This window comes from Acanthochromis polyacanthus, chromosome 6 (assembly GCF_021347895.1).
Source record: "Acanthochromis polyacanthus isolate Apoly-LR-REF ecotype Palm Island chromosome 6, KAUST_Apoly_ChrSc, whole genome shotgun sequence".
Lineage (NCBI taxonomy): Eukaryota > Metazoa > Chordata > Actinopteri > Pomacentridae > Acanthochromis > Acanthochromis polyacanthus.
The window spans coordinates 13,203,940-13,220,581 of record NC_067118.1 but is presented as its reverse complement, the minus strand read 5'-3'; the positions used below and the strand labels follow the sequence as shown (position 1 = coordinate 13,220,581).

The window sequence follows — 16,642 nt, the reverse complement described above, 5'->3', positions numbered from 1 at the left end:
GTAATAAGTTAACTGTGTTCATGAATATAGAAAATAATTACTGACAACTAATGCTGCTTGGGTGCTTTTATGCAGGATAAAGGAAGCAGGATGCTACTGTGGATCTGCTGCAGTATCTGGAGACGTCAGAGGAATGGTTCTTGGAACAGATCTGAAGACACCGTGACCTGACCACTGCCCTGCTCCAGAACATCCAGAGGACGGATGAAAATTCAAACACCTTTGCTGGACTGATGGGACGCATGGTGTCGGTGCTGGAGCGACTGTCATAGAAATAAACTGCATTGTCCACTATTCCTGCCTTTTTTAGAAAAAGTAATCATATTTTTTATAAATTCTTTTCCTTCTTAGCTATTTAAGTACACTGGTATTTTACTCTTGCACTTTGGGTGAATACAAATATATTTGTGATGAAAGATGCGTGTTTTGTCTATAATCTACAGAGATTTTATTCAGTGTTAAGTGCACACTTCTACGTACACACATTTTGACAGATAATCAGTTGTGCTTTTCAAGCAGATTTCAATCTGAAACATATCAGCAACATACCAGTATGTCGTTTCTTACAACATATGTCACACCAAGCTAGATAAACTACACTACTGCAGCAGATATATTATTGAAGTGTGCTTACATTACATGTCTACATACACTACTCACAAAAAGTTACTCAACTTTCAGGTGACATTTATGGAAATTGTAAAAATTAATGCTATGGTGATATTAAATCATGAAAGTAGGGCATTGAAGTAGAAACATGCAATCGTGATTTCCTCATCTCAAACAACTTATTAAAACAAAAGCTAACAGCAGTGAAGGGTATATCACAATAAAAATGTCTCATGACAGTTTGCACAGAACAGCAGCCTTCAGCTGAAATCCGGTACAGTTGTGTCCCACCAGTAGCGTGATCACAGATGTTCCCAGACAACAGCTGACCTCTGTCTCGTAATTAAGATCATCTATAAAGGTAAATATAGATACTATCATCAATTTATTGCGTTTGTTTAACCGCTATGTAGGTTAGCCGCAGCAAGACGGAGTATCTGTGTGTGAATGAGAGGGACCCAAGTGGAAGAGTGAGGTTACAGGGAGAAGAGATCAAGAAGGTGGAAGATTTTAAGTACTTCGGGTCAACAGTCCAGAGCAATGGAGAGTGTGGAAAAGAGGTGAAGAAGCGTGTACGTGCAGGCTGGAACGGCTGGAGAAAAGTGTCAGGTGTGATAGAAGAGTTTCAGCTAAAATGAAAGGAAAGGTTTACAAAACTGTGGTGAGACCAGCCATGTTGTTTGGTCTGGAGACAGTGTCCCTGAGGAAAAGACAGGAGGCAGAGCTGGAGGTAGCAGAACTGAAGATGCTGAGGTTCTCTTTGGGAGTGACCAGGATGGATAGGATCAGGAATGAGTACATCAGAGGGACAGCACATGTTAGAGGCTTTGGAGATAAAGTCAGAGAGGCCAGACTGAGATGGTTCGGACATGTCCAGAGGAGAGAGAGTGAATATATTGGTAGAAGGATGCTGAGTTTCCCACTGCCAGGCAGGAGGCCTAGAGGAAGACCAAAGAGGAGGTTTATGGATGTGGTTAAAGAGGACATGAAGGTAGTTGGTGTGAGAGAAGAAGATGCAGCAGACAGGGTTAGATGGAGGCAATTGATTTGCTGTGGCGACCCCTGAAGGGAAAAGCCGAAAGGAAAAGAAGTTTAACCGCTATTTAATGGCTGCAAGCGTATTTGAGGCTAAGTAGCTAAGCTAAACGAATTATGGAATAATAATAAACGTCAGAAGAACTGCAGCCTAGTGGCTCGGGGCTGTGAAGCCTGAGAACCTAATTTAAATAATAATAATAATAAAAACTGGGTAAGTTTATCCCCGTGTTTTGGAACAATAGCGCCATCAGCTGGAACCGAACAACTACACGACGCGCTCATGTTACGCGTTATGCTGCGCACGGTGCAGATCAACAACTATTGTGTACAATCAGAAATTGCGACCGCACGCGTGTGTGAGCGCGTAAAAGTATTTGTCAAACAGTGACAGACAGGCGTGTACACGCAGCTTCATATACACGCAGCTTCTTGTTACGCGTGACAGAGTTCGCGCACGTCATTTCCACGTACGTGTGAGCGCGTGACCGAAATGTTCTATTATCTTCATGTGAGCGTTAATGCGTGCGTTTGTAAAAAAAACGCACAAATTTTACGCGTGACCGCTCCGCGTAGTGTGATTGCCGGTGCGCAGTAATGATCACACGTGAACGCACGCGTGAACGGGAGGCCATTATAAGTCAATGGGGAAACTGCATTACGCGTCAGGCTCACAGGCGTCAAAGTACGCGCGCGTGTGACACGTTCAGTTGATAGCTGCGCACGCTTTTTGACACGATTCTGACGCCATACGCACGCACGCATGCACGCACGCACGCACGCACGCACGCGTAACATAATAATCATGCATGTACACACACGTTGCTGCGAGTTGCTTTGATTGAATAGAATTCGATTTGACGCCATACACAAACACACACACATACATGTGTGTGTGCCCATGTTTTTGCTATATTGTGGGGACCAAGTGTCCCCACAACTGTAGGAAAACCGAAAACTATGTCACTTGTGGGGACCTCATTTCGGTCCCCACAAGTTTAAACAGTGTTTTCTTGGCCATGTTGTTGTTACTGAAAAAAGTAAAAGTGCAAAAACATTTCTTTAGGGTTAGGCATTGTTTTGGTTAGGGTTAGGGTTTGGTTAAGGTTAGGGTTAGGGTTAGGGGTTAGATATGAATGGGAGTCAATGGTATGTCCCCACAATGATAGCAACACACACACACACACACACACACACACACACACACACAAAATAGAATCTCCACTGTGCTTCACTGTGAGTGCTATGTATTCAGCATGAAAATGATGTCCAGCTTTTCTGTGGACATAAATATGACGATGTTGACCAAAGAGTTCAAACTTGGACCTTCTTCTATTCATCTACAGTCAAGTGTTTGTATTCCCTTACAAATTTTTATTTAGGTTTTTGGATGTTTGCAGTACCTCAATAATGGCATCTTAGCAGCTATTCTTCCCTTTAAGCCTTGTTCCTTCAGTCATCTGCTTATGGTCATTCTGGAGACTTTCTCAGATTCTGATTTCTGATCTGGAAGCATTAATATCTGCCTGAAGATCAGCAGTGGTCTTCCGTCTGTCTCTAGTACTTCAAATCTTGAGATGCCTGACTTCAGATGCCTGACATCTGCTTCAGTTAGCTATTGTTTTTTGTCCTCATCCTTGGTGCATTTTGTAAGTACAAGTCTCTGCAATAGTGTCCAAGGCATTCTTGACCACACTGTGAGAACACTTCATGTCTTGTCTTAGTTGTCTTAAAGACAATCCAGCATCATGAAGTGCTTCAGACTCTATCTTTCTCAGTGAGTTCCCTACTCCTTACCATTTTGAACAAGAGTGCGGAATTTCAAACTGAATTCATTTTTTTAATACCCAAATTTGAGCCAGCACTTTGGAATTCTCTCAGAAATTAATTGAGAATAACATACAACCACTAAAATAAAATTTCCTATTCAGGAATGCAAGTAAATAACTGTAATTTGGCATCTCAATCAATATAATCATGTGCTTTACTATTTTTTCTGCGTTTTCTTGTAAAACAGCACATTTGAAAATTCATGGGTAACAACAATAATTATAATTATATTTTAGCATTAAATTTTAATTTTTAGTAAAGAGCTTGCACATACTGGTGGATTGACTAATATAGAAACATAAAAAATATTTTGGTAATCATCAGTGCTGTTAATTTAGAGTAGCTTTGGCAAACATCTTACATCTTACACCAGGTATATGTATATATTGTAACCCTCTAAATAGGCCGACTGACTGATTACAAGTTTATAGACACCTATGATGCTAATTAGAGGACACACCTTGATTGAACATGTCCCTATGGTCACATTATTTTCAGTCTTTTCTAGGAGTACCATCATTTTTGTCCAGGCCTGTTTCATGAGTTTATTTAAAAAAATAATTCCATTAAATCACAGTTCAAAAGCAATGTCTGATTTTTATTGGTTAATTTTTTATACAATTTTTATCTATTATTACTTTTGTCAAATTCGAATGATTTCAGTGACCATTGTGGGTTTTTCTTCCATTATGTATATATATATATATATATATATATATATATATATATATATATATGTCAGGGTAGAGACTGCGATTTGGTAGAGTTGGAGTCTCTACCAGTAGAGATTGCGATTGTAATCTCTATCAGTAGAAACTCCAATTCAGTTCAATAGCATAATAGCACTATATGTTATTTCCAATAGGCGTGGTCTCACTGTATAATTCTTGAGCAGCTCACCTAGTTAAAAGTGAGGATGTTTAGACATCATAAGTAAAAGCCATTCATGGAATAATGTCACCACAACAGTTTGAAAGGAAACATCTGACACCTGCATATAGTGCTATTATGCTATTTATCTTATCAATAACCAAGAACAATTATACTAGAATCAAGTGGACGCAAACCAGAAGTGCCATTAAATATTGATATTTTTGGTTTCAAACTGAAGTGTGACTTCAGTTCAGAGCTGCACCAGTAGGCAATGTAACTTGAACTGAATTGGAGTTTCTACTGGTAGAGACTCCAATCGCAATCTCTACTGGTAGGACTGGAGTTTCTACTGGTAGAGATTACAATCGCAATCTCTACTGGTCGAGACTCCAATCGCAATCTCTACTGGTAGAGACTCCAATTGCAATCTCTACAGGTAGAAACTCCAACTCTACAAAATCACAGTCTCTACCCTGACATATACATACAGTGCCTTGCAAAATTATTCCCCCCCATTAGCTTTTAACCTATTTTGTAACATTACAAAATCTAATTTAAATAATTTTTTACAAATCTGAACTTTATTTGATGAGTCTGCACAAAATAGTTGGTTTTGAAGTGAAATGAGAAATTTATATATATAAAAAATGAAAATTGGCATGTGCATATGTATTCATCCCCTTTGTTATGAAGACCCTAAAAAGCTCTGGTGCAACCAATTGCCTTCAGAAGTCACTTAATTAGTGAAATGAAGTCCACCTGCGTGTCATATGATCTGTCAGTATATACACACCTTCTCTGAAAGGCCCCAGAGGCTGAAACACTGAAGTAAGAGGCACCACTAAACAAATACCACCATGAAGACCAACGAACTATCCAAACAAGTCAGGGACGAAGTTGTAGAGAAGTACAAGTCAGGGTTGGGTTATAAGAAAATGTCCAAATCTTTGATGATCCGTAGGAGCACCATCAAATCCATTATAATCAAATGGAAAGCACATGGCACCACAACAAACTTGCCAAGAGAGGGCCGCCCACCAAAACTCATGGAACGAGCGAGGAGAGCATTAACCAGAGAGGCAGCACAAAGACCAAAGGTAACCCTGGAGGAACTGCAGAGTTCCACAGCAGAGGCTGCAGTATCTATCCGCAGGACCACAATAAGCCGTACGCTCTATAGAGCTGGGCTTTATGGAAGAGTGGCCAGAAGAAAGCCATTACTTTCAGCTAAAAATAAAAAGCACATTCTGAGTTTACAAAATGGCACGTGGGGCACTCCCAAAATGTATGGAGGAAGGTGCTCTGGTCAGATGAGACTAAAGTTGAACTTTTTGGTCATCAAGGAAAACGCTATGTCTGGTGCGCACCCAAGACATCTCATCACACCAAGAACACCATCCCCACAGTGAAACATGGTGGTGGCAGCATCATGCTGTGGGGATATTTTTCAGCAGCAGGGACTGGGAAACTGGTCCGAGTCGAGGGAAAGATGGATGGTGCTAAATACAGGGATATTCTTGAGCAAAACCTGTACCAGTCTGTAAGAGATTTGAGACGAGGACGGAGATTCACCTTCCAACAGGACAATGACCCCAAGCATACTGCTGAAGCAACACTTGAGTGATTTAAGGAGAAATGAATAAATGTGTTGGATTGGCCTAGTCAAAGCCCAGACCTCAATCTGATTGAGAATCTGTGGTCAGACTTAAAGACTGCTGTTCACAAGCACAAACCATCAAACCTGAAGGAGCTGGAGCAGTTTTCCCATGAGGAATGGGCAAAAATTCCAGTGGCAAGTTCATAGAGACTTATTAAAGATGATTTGTAGCCGTGATTGCCGCAAAAGGTGGTTCTACAAAGTATTAGGGGGGTGAATAGTTATGCACATTGATGTTTTCTGTTATTTTGTCCTATTTTTTGTTTGCACCACAAAAAAAATCACATCTTCTAATTTGTAGGCATTTGTAGCCGTGATTGCCGCAAAAGGTGGTTCTACAAAGTATTAGGGGGGTGAATAGTTATGCACATTGATGTTTTCTGTTATTTTGTCCTATTTTTTGTTTGCACCACAAAAAAAATCACATCTTCTAATTTGTAGGCATGTTCTCTAAATTAAATGATGCAAACCTTCAAACCAGGGGCGGCTGGTCAATAGAGGGCGCTAGGGCGCCACCCCCTCTGTCTCACATAATGTAGAGTTACAGCCCTTCCTTTAATAAAACGTTTCTAAAATTACATTTACATATATATCCTATGTTTTTAACAAGCAAAATGGATAATAGAGCCTGTAGAGAGTTACTAAGATGTATAATTTATAAACAAAATGTCAGATTATAAATGTCATATCCGGCCGGGGCACACTGATCTTTCCCCATTGACTCTCGTTATAACTTTGACATGCACAGTTCGTTCCTCTTCAATACAAGAGACAGGAGACCGCGGGGCGCAGGCTGACAGCGCCCTGCTGAACTATCAGAGCAATCAGAGGGAGACAGCCTGTCTCCCTCTGATCGCTTTACACACCACCGGCCATGGGGTGGCAGCAGAAGCGAGCAGTTTGTTCATCCGCTTGCCTTTAATTAAATCTTGCATTCAAAAAATAACACAGATGTAGAGGTGCTGGCTTTAATCTCTAAAGTGTGAGGATTTACTTTTTTGTCATTTAATAATGTAAATAGAAATGTTAGGTGACACCAGTGGCACTTTAGTCTGAAAGCCTGTTGATTTTCATATGTTCTGAAATCTGAGGAATTACTGTTTTTCTTTATTTTCATTGTAAATATTTAATGTTAGTTGACAGAAGCACTTTGGGCTCAACGCCTAAGATAAGATAAGATAGGTTTTATTTGTCACATGCACAGTTATAGTATAATGCCTAATGGTTTCAGTAATTTAATTAATTGTTTCTTTTTTTTTATTTTTTTTTTACTTTTGAAGTAAAAAAATAGATTTGCATATTTATACATTCTTAATTTGTTTAATTATAGAAAAGGAGATTTTAAGGGTTTGTGTGTACCAATGACACCTTATCTGGAGCAAATCATATCAAACACTGGGGAGATAAATTCAAATTCACTAGCTGGTAACATTTACATGCATTTAATTGTCTATTTGACTCAGCAGTAGTGCTTAGGTGTACCCTCGTAGTGGTGCATAGTAATAGCTCATCAAATGGCTGTGAACATAATTTACATCAATTCTTGTATTCTGGTGTTGCCAACTCTGCTATTTGGTTTGGTAAATTAAGTGCGCCCCCCCCAAGAGAAAAATTCACCAGCCGCCACTGCTTCAAACAATCCATTTTAATTCCAGATTGGGAGGCGACAAAACATGAAAAAGGCCAAGGGAGGTGAATATTTTTGCAAGGCACTATATATATATATATATATATATATATATATATATATATATATATATATATATATATATATATCAGCCCGATCTCACGAGGATTCGTGAAACTGTCACATAAATTTTTGTTTCGGTTTCGTGCGCACCAACACGATTTCGTCATGTTTTTCGTGCCGCTCACCACGAAATGCGCACCAATGTATTTTAAACGGCGGACTTTTCGTGCCACTCAGAACGTATTTCAAACGAATGGGTATATTATATTTTTAATGTAAAACCGTGGCGAATCCAACGCTATATTTTGCATGACATCGTCCCTAACCAAAACCCTAACCATAACCCTAACCATAACCTAACCATAACCTAACCATAACCCTAACCATAACCCGGTGGTACACTTACCAATTTGCATAGGAATTTAAAGAATGTCCGATGGCCGCAAACGCGATCACACAAGCAGTATACGCCGATGGACAGCTTAGATCGCCATGAATCCGCCGGTATAAACCACTTTCAGATGTGATTACCACAGCGGGTTTCGTTGTGAGCAACACGAAAAACATTTCGTGGTGAGCGGCACGAAAAACATGACGAAATCGTGTTGGTGCGCACGAAACCGAAACAAAAATTTACATGACAGTTTCACGAATCCCCGTGAGACCGGGTTGTATATATATATATATACACACACACACACACACACACACACACACACACACACACACATACATGTATGCATATATATATACAGTGTCTTGTGAAAGTATTCGGCCTCCTTGAACTTTTCAACCTTTCGCCACATTTCAGGCTTCAAACATAAAGATATAAAATTTTAATTTTTTGTCAAGAATCAACAACAAGTGGGACACAATCGTGAAGTGGAACGAAATTTATTGGATATTTTAAGCTTTTTTAACAAATAAAAACCTGAAAAGTGGGGCGTGCAATATTATTCGGCCCCCTTGCATTAATACTTTGTAGCGCCACCTTTTGCTGCAATTACATCTACAAGTCACTTGGGGTATGTCTCTATCAGTTTTGCACATCGAGAGACTGAAATTCTTGCCCATTCTTCCTTGCAAAACAGCTGGGGCTCAGTGAGGTTGGATGGAGAGCGTTTGTGAACAGCAGTCTTCAGCTCTGCCCACAGATTCTGGATTGGATTCAGGTCTGGACTTTGACTTGGCCATTCTAACACCTGGATACGTTTATTTGTGAACCATTCCATTGTAGATTTGGCTTTATGTTTTGGATCATTGTCCTGTTGGAAGATAAATCTCCGTCCCAGTCTCAGGTCTTTTGCAGACTCCAACAGGTTTTCTTCCAGAATGCTCCTGTATTTGGCTCCATTCATCTTCCCATCAATTTTAACCATCTTCCCTGTCCCTGCTGAAGAAAAGCAGGCCCAAACCATGAGGTTGCCACCACCATGTCTGACAGTGGGGATGGTGTGTTCAGGGTGATGAGCTGTGTTGCTTTTAAGCCAAACATATCGTTTTGCATTGTGGCCAAAAAGTTGGATTTTGGTTTCATCTGACCAGAGCACCTTCTTCCACATGTTTAGTGTGTCTCCCAGGTGGCTTGTGGCAAACTTCAAACGAGACTTTTTATGGATATATTTGAGAAATGGCTTTCTTCTTGCCACTCTTCCATAAAGGCCAGATTTGTGCAGTGTACGAATGATTGTTGTCCTATGGACAGACTCTCCCACCTCAGCTGTAGATCTCTGCAGTTCATCCAGAGTGATCATGGGCCTCTTGGCTGCATCTCTGATCAGTCTTGTCCTCGTTCGAGGTGAAAGTTTAGAGGGACGGCCGGGTCTTGGTAGATTTGCAGTGGTCTGATACTCCTTCCATTTCAATATGATTGCTTGCACAGAGCTCCTTGAGATGTTTAAAGCTTGGGAAATCTTTTTGTATCCAAATCCAGCTTTAAACTTCTCCACAACAGTATCTCGGACCTGCCTGGTGTGTTCCTTGGTCTTCATGATGCTCTCTGCACTTTAAACAGAATCCTGAGACTATCACAGAGCAGGTGCATTTATACGGAGATTTTACTCAAAATAGTCATGTTTGAAAAGTGATGCTTATTTAAAAAAATGCTACCAACACATTATCCATTCTGTGATGTTTTCTATGATGTCTTAGTATAGTTCACACTACCATACAGAGGTGCTTTATATTTCATTATTAATATTTTCCAATGCCACTGTAGACAGCCCCATTTGAAATAAGTCTCTGCATGCATCAGAATCGTTTTTGGCTCCCAGTGAATGGCAGCATGTAAACCCTTTCTTTCTGGTCCAGCCTCAGCAGTCTGAACAGATTATTAACCAAGTTCTTGGTGGTTTCATGTCTTTATTTCTTAGCATAGTATTGCTGCTAAATAAACATATGAATGTGGTTGGTGGTGATTGTGAAACACGTAGCTGCTGAGATCATCAGCAACCAAAAGGGTGTCTCACGTTTTTAACAGCTCTTACATTATGATTGTGTTGAACAAATTATATTTTTTTGGTTTCTGTGTTTTTTATGATGAAAGTGTGCAACATCTTGTTTTATCACAAACTGCCATAAGTCTTTTTTCAAAATTTGTATGCAAAGGTGCATAACAACCCTATATAAAGGCTTCTACATTGCTCATCACATCACTTTTGCATACCTCTGGATAATACAGACTATGCCTCCTAGTGATCTATATAAAAATGTATTTTTTTGTAGATGGACACTTGTAAAATTAGATAAACTATATTCCTTTTAAATATGAATTTACACTGACAACATAGTCAAGTAACAGAATAGCCCATTAGATAGATTTATTTTTAGGCGCTGGAGTCTGTCCCAGCTGACTTACGATGAAGGCAGGGTTCACCTGGACAGGTCGCCTATCTATCATAGGACAATAGCAATATATAAACACACTGAAGCAGTTGCCATTTTGCATTAACTGCGCTGTGCCTTAAATAGCGAATAAGACACAGCAGCGAACTGCTGCATCAGCTATCATTACTTGACCAAACCACAGGAATGCAGAAAAACAACTTAAACAGAACATCCACGCCATTTATTATAAATTATACAATTATAAACACATGGTCTTTTAGAAGTCAAAGTGGTGAATTGATGACTTCAGGTCATTACAGTTAACACCACTGACCACATACAGTTATACCAACAAAACAAAGAAATGAAACCTTGCATGGACACAAAGAGTTTATTAAACTATTTCTTGAAGACATTTCTAATAACAAACAAAACAATTCACTTGCAAATTATAAGAATATTGAATAATTTGATAAATCAATTTTGGCTAACTTCAACAACCTATACCCTCTTAGACATGGATACATTGTATGTGAGTGAAACCAGCTAAAAAAAAAAAAAAAAACCTTTTGGAGCTATTTTCAGCCTTCCAGTGCATCTGGGATGCCCTGGGGCCCACAGTTAAAGAATGGTGCTACAGATATCACCAAGGTGGTCGAAAAGATTAGCACCCCTTATTCTAGCCCAACTCTTAGCAATATGCCTCAGGGGATGCTGGAATATGCGGATTTTGATAAAGAACTGTACTTATCAAGCACAAGAAAATTCTTTTGTCAGAGAAACTATTGAAAGCCATGCTATTTGAATCATCATCTGTCCCTGTACCCTCTGCCTCCTTCTGTTTGTAGGAAATTGTACACATGCCTATTGCTGCATTGCATCTTTTTTACTTCCACGCAATGTGATGTAAAACAGCATAGTATCTGAAAACATGCAGATGTGACACAGATCTTGAGAGGTGACATTAGCTTAGCTTCGATGTCAGAATTCACATTTGACCAATTGTGATGGAGTTTTGATTCTTAGATGTGGTGGAGAATTCTTGAAGAACTATGGTCATAAAGAACATTGGTCCTTCTGTTAGTGATATAGAATTTACCAATGCTGCCCCAAACAAAATGTCTTTCATACTTTGTCAAATATGTTTTAGTGACATTGTAATTAATGCCATGATTTTATTAACTCTCTGATATAGTTGAGAACCCCAAAACAAGGAAATACACCTTAGGTTGAGGCAAAACAGCCTCAATTTAAGGTTGAGGGTACAACACAGAAATGCTGAGGCTTTCAAGAATTCAAAATGTGCTATTCTGCATATCTGGTATCCTGAAATTTTGGTTGCTATGGACATTCATTTCGGTTTGGACATAAAAACTATAGGTTTAAAATCTTATGGATATGTTTCTTCTTCTCCTGACTATAGCTGAATATTACGTTGCTGTCCTGCAAATAACTGCACATTATATATAAAGTTTTAACGTTAGGGATGTTAGTGATAGATCATATTATTAATTAATCACTGCTGTTTTAGTTAAACAGGGTAAAAGTACATTTTAAACGATAAGGCAGAGGATGAAGGATGTGCATGTCAGAAATTGTATCATAATACCGTGGTTGCACCACCATAACCCTCTGACTATTTAATGAGATGGAAGACTGCAACTTGTATACTGTCATTTACACTGTAGCGAACGAAGCATGCAATTGCTTAGACTGCAAGTTTATTGGTGTCGGCAAAAGAGACCATTGTAGAGCTAGCAATAGTCCCATATGATCTCTGTAGTGGTTAAAGATTGGAGCTGTAGACAGTGCATTCTCCATCTCTGCAGCTGTGTGTCCCATATATCTTAATCACTTCCGCAGCATATCTCACAAGTCTGTGGTTAAGAATTTTCAGTATATAGAAAACTGTGCTTAATAAGCTTTAATGTCTAATCAATTGATAATGCTGCTGACTACGGATTAAGAAAATTGTTTAATAAATGAATCCCTAGTTTGGAGACAATAAGTAAATGATTTGTGTCAACATCTTACATTACAGCATATCTGCTACTGACATATCATTCCCAATAGTCATCAGTTAATTATTGAGGTTTCATTTTTAGGAACAGATTTTTCATTAAGTAAAGTAACAGATGGAGAGCGACTTTATTGGAAATAGTATGTCCTAATGAAAGAAATAAAATGTTACTAATTGTGAGCTTAGAAGCAACAAGTAATTGTTAGTATTCCATGTCCAACCAACCATGGCGCTCATTTGGGCAAAGTATTATTTATATCTTAAAGGGTTTTTTTTCCCCTTAGATAAAAACATGTTTTTGGAAAAACATGCTAATGATGAGGATGTCTGTCCTTGATGCGCTTGTCCAGGCAGTCGGATGGATGAAGTGTCAGATGTGGAATCTGAGCCTGACCTCCCCCTGAAGAGGAAGCAGCGACGGAGTCGAACTACATTCACAGCAGAGCAGCTGGAGGAGCTGGAGAAAGCTTTTGAAAGAACACATTACCCCGACATTTACACCAGGGAGGAGCTGGCACAGAGGACGAAACTCACTGAGGCTAGGGTCCAGGTAATACATTGACATCCAACTGTCTGTTCATTCATTAAGCTTCCTTTTATTGTTTCAGTTTCCTCTCCTATCGCTCACACGAAGGAACATGTCCTCATTTTACCTATTGAAACTGGGCACTGGAATAGAGGTCTTGCAGAGAATGACATTAATGCTTCTTGAAAAGATCTTTCTTTTGTTTCAATGAGACTATCATGCCTTTAATTAAAATCTTAGACCAGAAAATATTTTTTTCCGTCTTCTGTCTCTGGTGGATTCAATATGCCAGTTGTTTACCACACCATAATTGAAACAAGGAATTAAATAATTTCTGTGTCCCTCTAACTCACACAGTACTAACAGTATAATGCTGGAGATGTTCTGTCAGCTGGCCAAATCTCATTTTAGGAACCTGCCCTTGGTCTGTGTTAAGTTTTGACAGCTTCATGCCAGTTGTGCTGAAAAAATACCGTAAAGCTCGACCAACAGCTGTTAGGTGCTCAGCAGTGGGGAAGGGCCTGCATTCTTTGTGCATGTCTCACTCTCCAATTTCTTGGCTGAAATCTGTTTTCCCACCACTTTGAAACACTCTACTGTTTGTGAAATTCACAGTAGATCACAGTAGTCTGTGCTTTTATGGTAGCTTTAAGTGACAACAGCAATGTAGATTTTTCAAGACCCAGAGAACCAAGATGATGAAAACTGGTTTCATGTCATGAGAACATGGCATGATAACTCATCCACCCCCTGTCACTAATCTCATATACAGTTAGGTTCATAAATATTTCACCCGAGGTTGACACAATTTTCCACATTTTGGCTCTGTATACCACCACAATGGATTTTACATGAAACAATCAGGATGTGCTTTAAGCGCAGATCTTCAGCTTTAATTTGAGGGTATTTATGTCCAAATCAGGTGAGCAGTGTAGAAATAACACCACATTTTAGATGTGCCCTCCACCTTTTAAAGAGACCAAAAGTAATTGGACAAATGAGTGCTCAGCTGCTCCATGGCCAGGTGTGTGCTATTCCCTCATTATTTCTTTTACAAGGAGCAGATAAAAGTTCTAGAGTTCATTTCACCTGTGGTATTTGAGTTTGGCATTTGGTGAGGTCAACTCTCAATATGAAGTCCTATCACTGAAGCAAGCCATCATTGGGCTGAAAAATCTAAATAAACCCATCAGAGATAGCAGAAACATTAAGTATGGCCAAATTAACTGTTTGATACATTCTCAGTAAGAAAGAATGCACTGGTGAGCTCAACAATACCTAAGGCCCAGAAAACTATAGAAAAAACATAAAAACTATATTGTGGTGGATGACAGAAGAATCCTTTCCCTGGTCAAGAAAAACCTCTTCACAACAGATGACCAGATCAAAAACGCTCTCCAGGAGTTAGGTGTACCTGTATCAAAGTCAATAATTACGAGAAGACTTCACTAGAGTGAACACAGAGGGTTCACCACAAGGTGTAAACCATTGGTGAGCCTCAAAAACAGGAAGGCCAGATTACAGTTTGCCAAAATGGAAGTATTTCTCTTATATTTATTGATGATGTGACTTCTGACAAAAGCAGGGTTGTTGTTTTCTTTTGTGACCTCCTGGATTAGATGTTGATATGCTCTTGGGGCCTGTTTCACGAAGCAGGTTCAAGAAACTCTGAGTTTCTTCTGCAACTCTGAGTTGATCTACTCTAAGATAGAAAACTCTGAGTTTTCGGTTTCACAATGACTGGTTTGAATTGGTTTAATTAACTCGGAGTAATTTGACCCGGAGTCAAGCGCGTGCACCCCAACTCTGAAAAGACAGCATCAATAGAACCCCGATTCGACGAACCACCATGGAAACGGGGAAGCGAAAGGTTGCATTTTTGAACTGGAAGTTTTCAACGCGCTCATATGGCGAGTTTCAACACGTTTTTAGAAAGAAGTGCAACGCCGCTGCAGCTGCAAAAGAGAGAGAGACGGCGTGGAGAACACTGCTGCCCGGATCAATGCGTAAGTTTAAATGTAGTCCTTTGTAATCGTAATAATATTACAGGGAAAAACTGTCTGAATGGCAGCCTAGTAAGTTATTTCATTTAGGTGAAATCTCGCAGGGGAGAAGCGCACGGGGCAGCAGCTTAAGATGAAATATAAAACATTGTTCAAACAGGTCAGACCTCAGCATTATCTCATGGAGGTACTTCATGTTGATCATGTTTTACATTGTAAAGTATCCTAAATATTAAGTGGCTGTTTGACTGTGCAGTTGTTTTATTCACACATAGCCTACATGTCTGCATCCATATCATGTTCTGTTAAATAATTAAGCCTATTTAAACTAACACAGTCTTCTGCTCAGCCAACAGAAAGAAAGCAGATGCCTGTAAAACGGGTGGAATAAAAGGTCATGGATGCATATATATATATATATATATATATATATATATGTGTGTGTGTGTGTGTGTGTGTGTGTATATATATGTATACACACACACACACACACACACATATATATATATATATATAAAATATATTATTTAGTTCTCTTTTGTGTCTTTTTTGTCTTTTGGCCCCTTCACACCACAACAGACCTTGTAACTGTAAGTAGGCAACACTCCAAAAATTTATCCAAATGGAAGTTTAAATGTACTGAAACATGTCACTGATCTAGGATGAAGAGGATGAAACTGTGTCTGCTGCCTTTACAGAAGGGGATCCAGAAAGGCATACAGAGGTATGTTACTGATTGTTCTCTTCCCATTCACATTTTGGATGGAATATAGAGTGTGACATTTAGCCTACACTGAAGTATTGCACATTCTCATCCTTTTTAACAGAGCATGGCTGGACAGCAGCAGGATGGCCCCTCAACTTCCACTGCACAGACTGACACAGTGAGATGGATGTTCAGGAAACACCAGAGGTTCATTCTGTGGAATTCATGTGCAACTGTATAATTTAATGTCCTCTATGTATTCCCAGTTATCAGTAAAACAGATTTACAAACTGCATTTGCTGAGAAAAATCCAAAGAACAGATTAGGAGGGCAGATCTAGACATTGAAATACTGGAGCACAAGTTAGAGGTTGGTGATGGTCACAGGTGAATTATGATAACTATTGGAACATGAACTGAACTATCTCTTTTATTTGTAGGAAATAAAGAAGACCAAATGAAATGTGTATCATGTCTTTATTTGCTGTGGTGGTGATGATGGTGACTTAAACTCTAAAGTGATTATTGCATACGGTGTCTCTGACTGCTCTGCTGTCCCGGATAGCTGCAGGTGGATGGGCTCATCATCTGGGTCTTCAGTTTGTAGGGCAGGGTGTTGCTCTCCTCTAATAGTGGTAATATCATGAAGAACAACACATGCCACAGTAATATCACAGGCCCTCTCAGGGGTCACCCTGAGGAGACGTAGGCACTGGAAACGGGCTTTCAGCAGGCCTATGGTCATCTCCACCCGGGCTCTGGTCCTGCAGTGAGTCCGGTTGAAGTTCTGTTGGGGGCCTGGTTCAGGGTCAGGGTATGAGGTCATCAGCCTGGGTTGGCATGGTAACCCCTGTCACCCATCAAACTC

The 16,642-nt window shown here is 39.6% G+C and overlaps 1 protein-coding gene across 1 annotated transcript in view; it reads left to right on the top strand.

Annotated features, from left to right (window-relative positions):
• Positions 1-16,642, top strand: part of LOC110971370 (paired box protein Pax-7-like) — a 119,532-nt gene that overhangs the window by 34,431 nt on the left and 68,459 nt on the right. Inside the window, 1 exon segment of the mRNA XM_051949375.1 lies at positions 12,891-13,090. Coding sequence (XP_051805335.1) covers positions 12,891-13,090 — 200 coding nt within the window.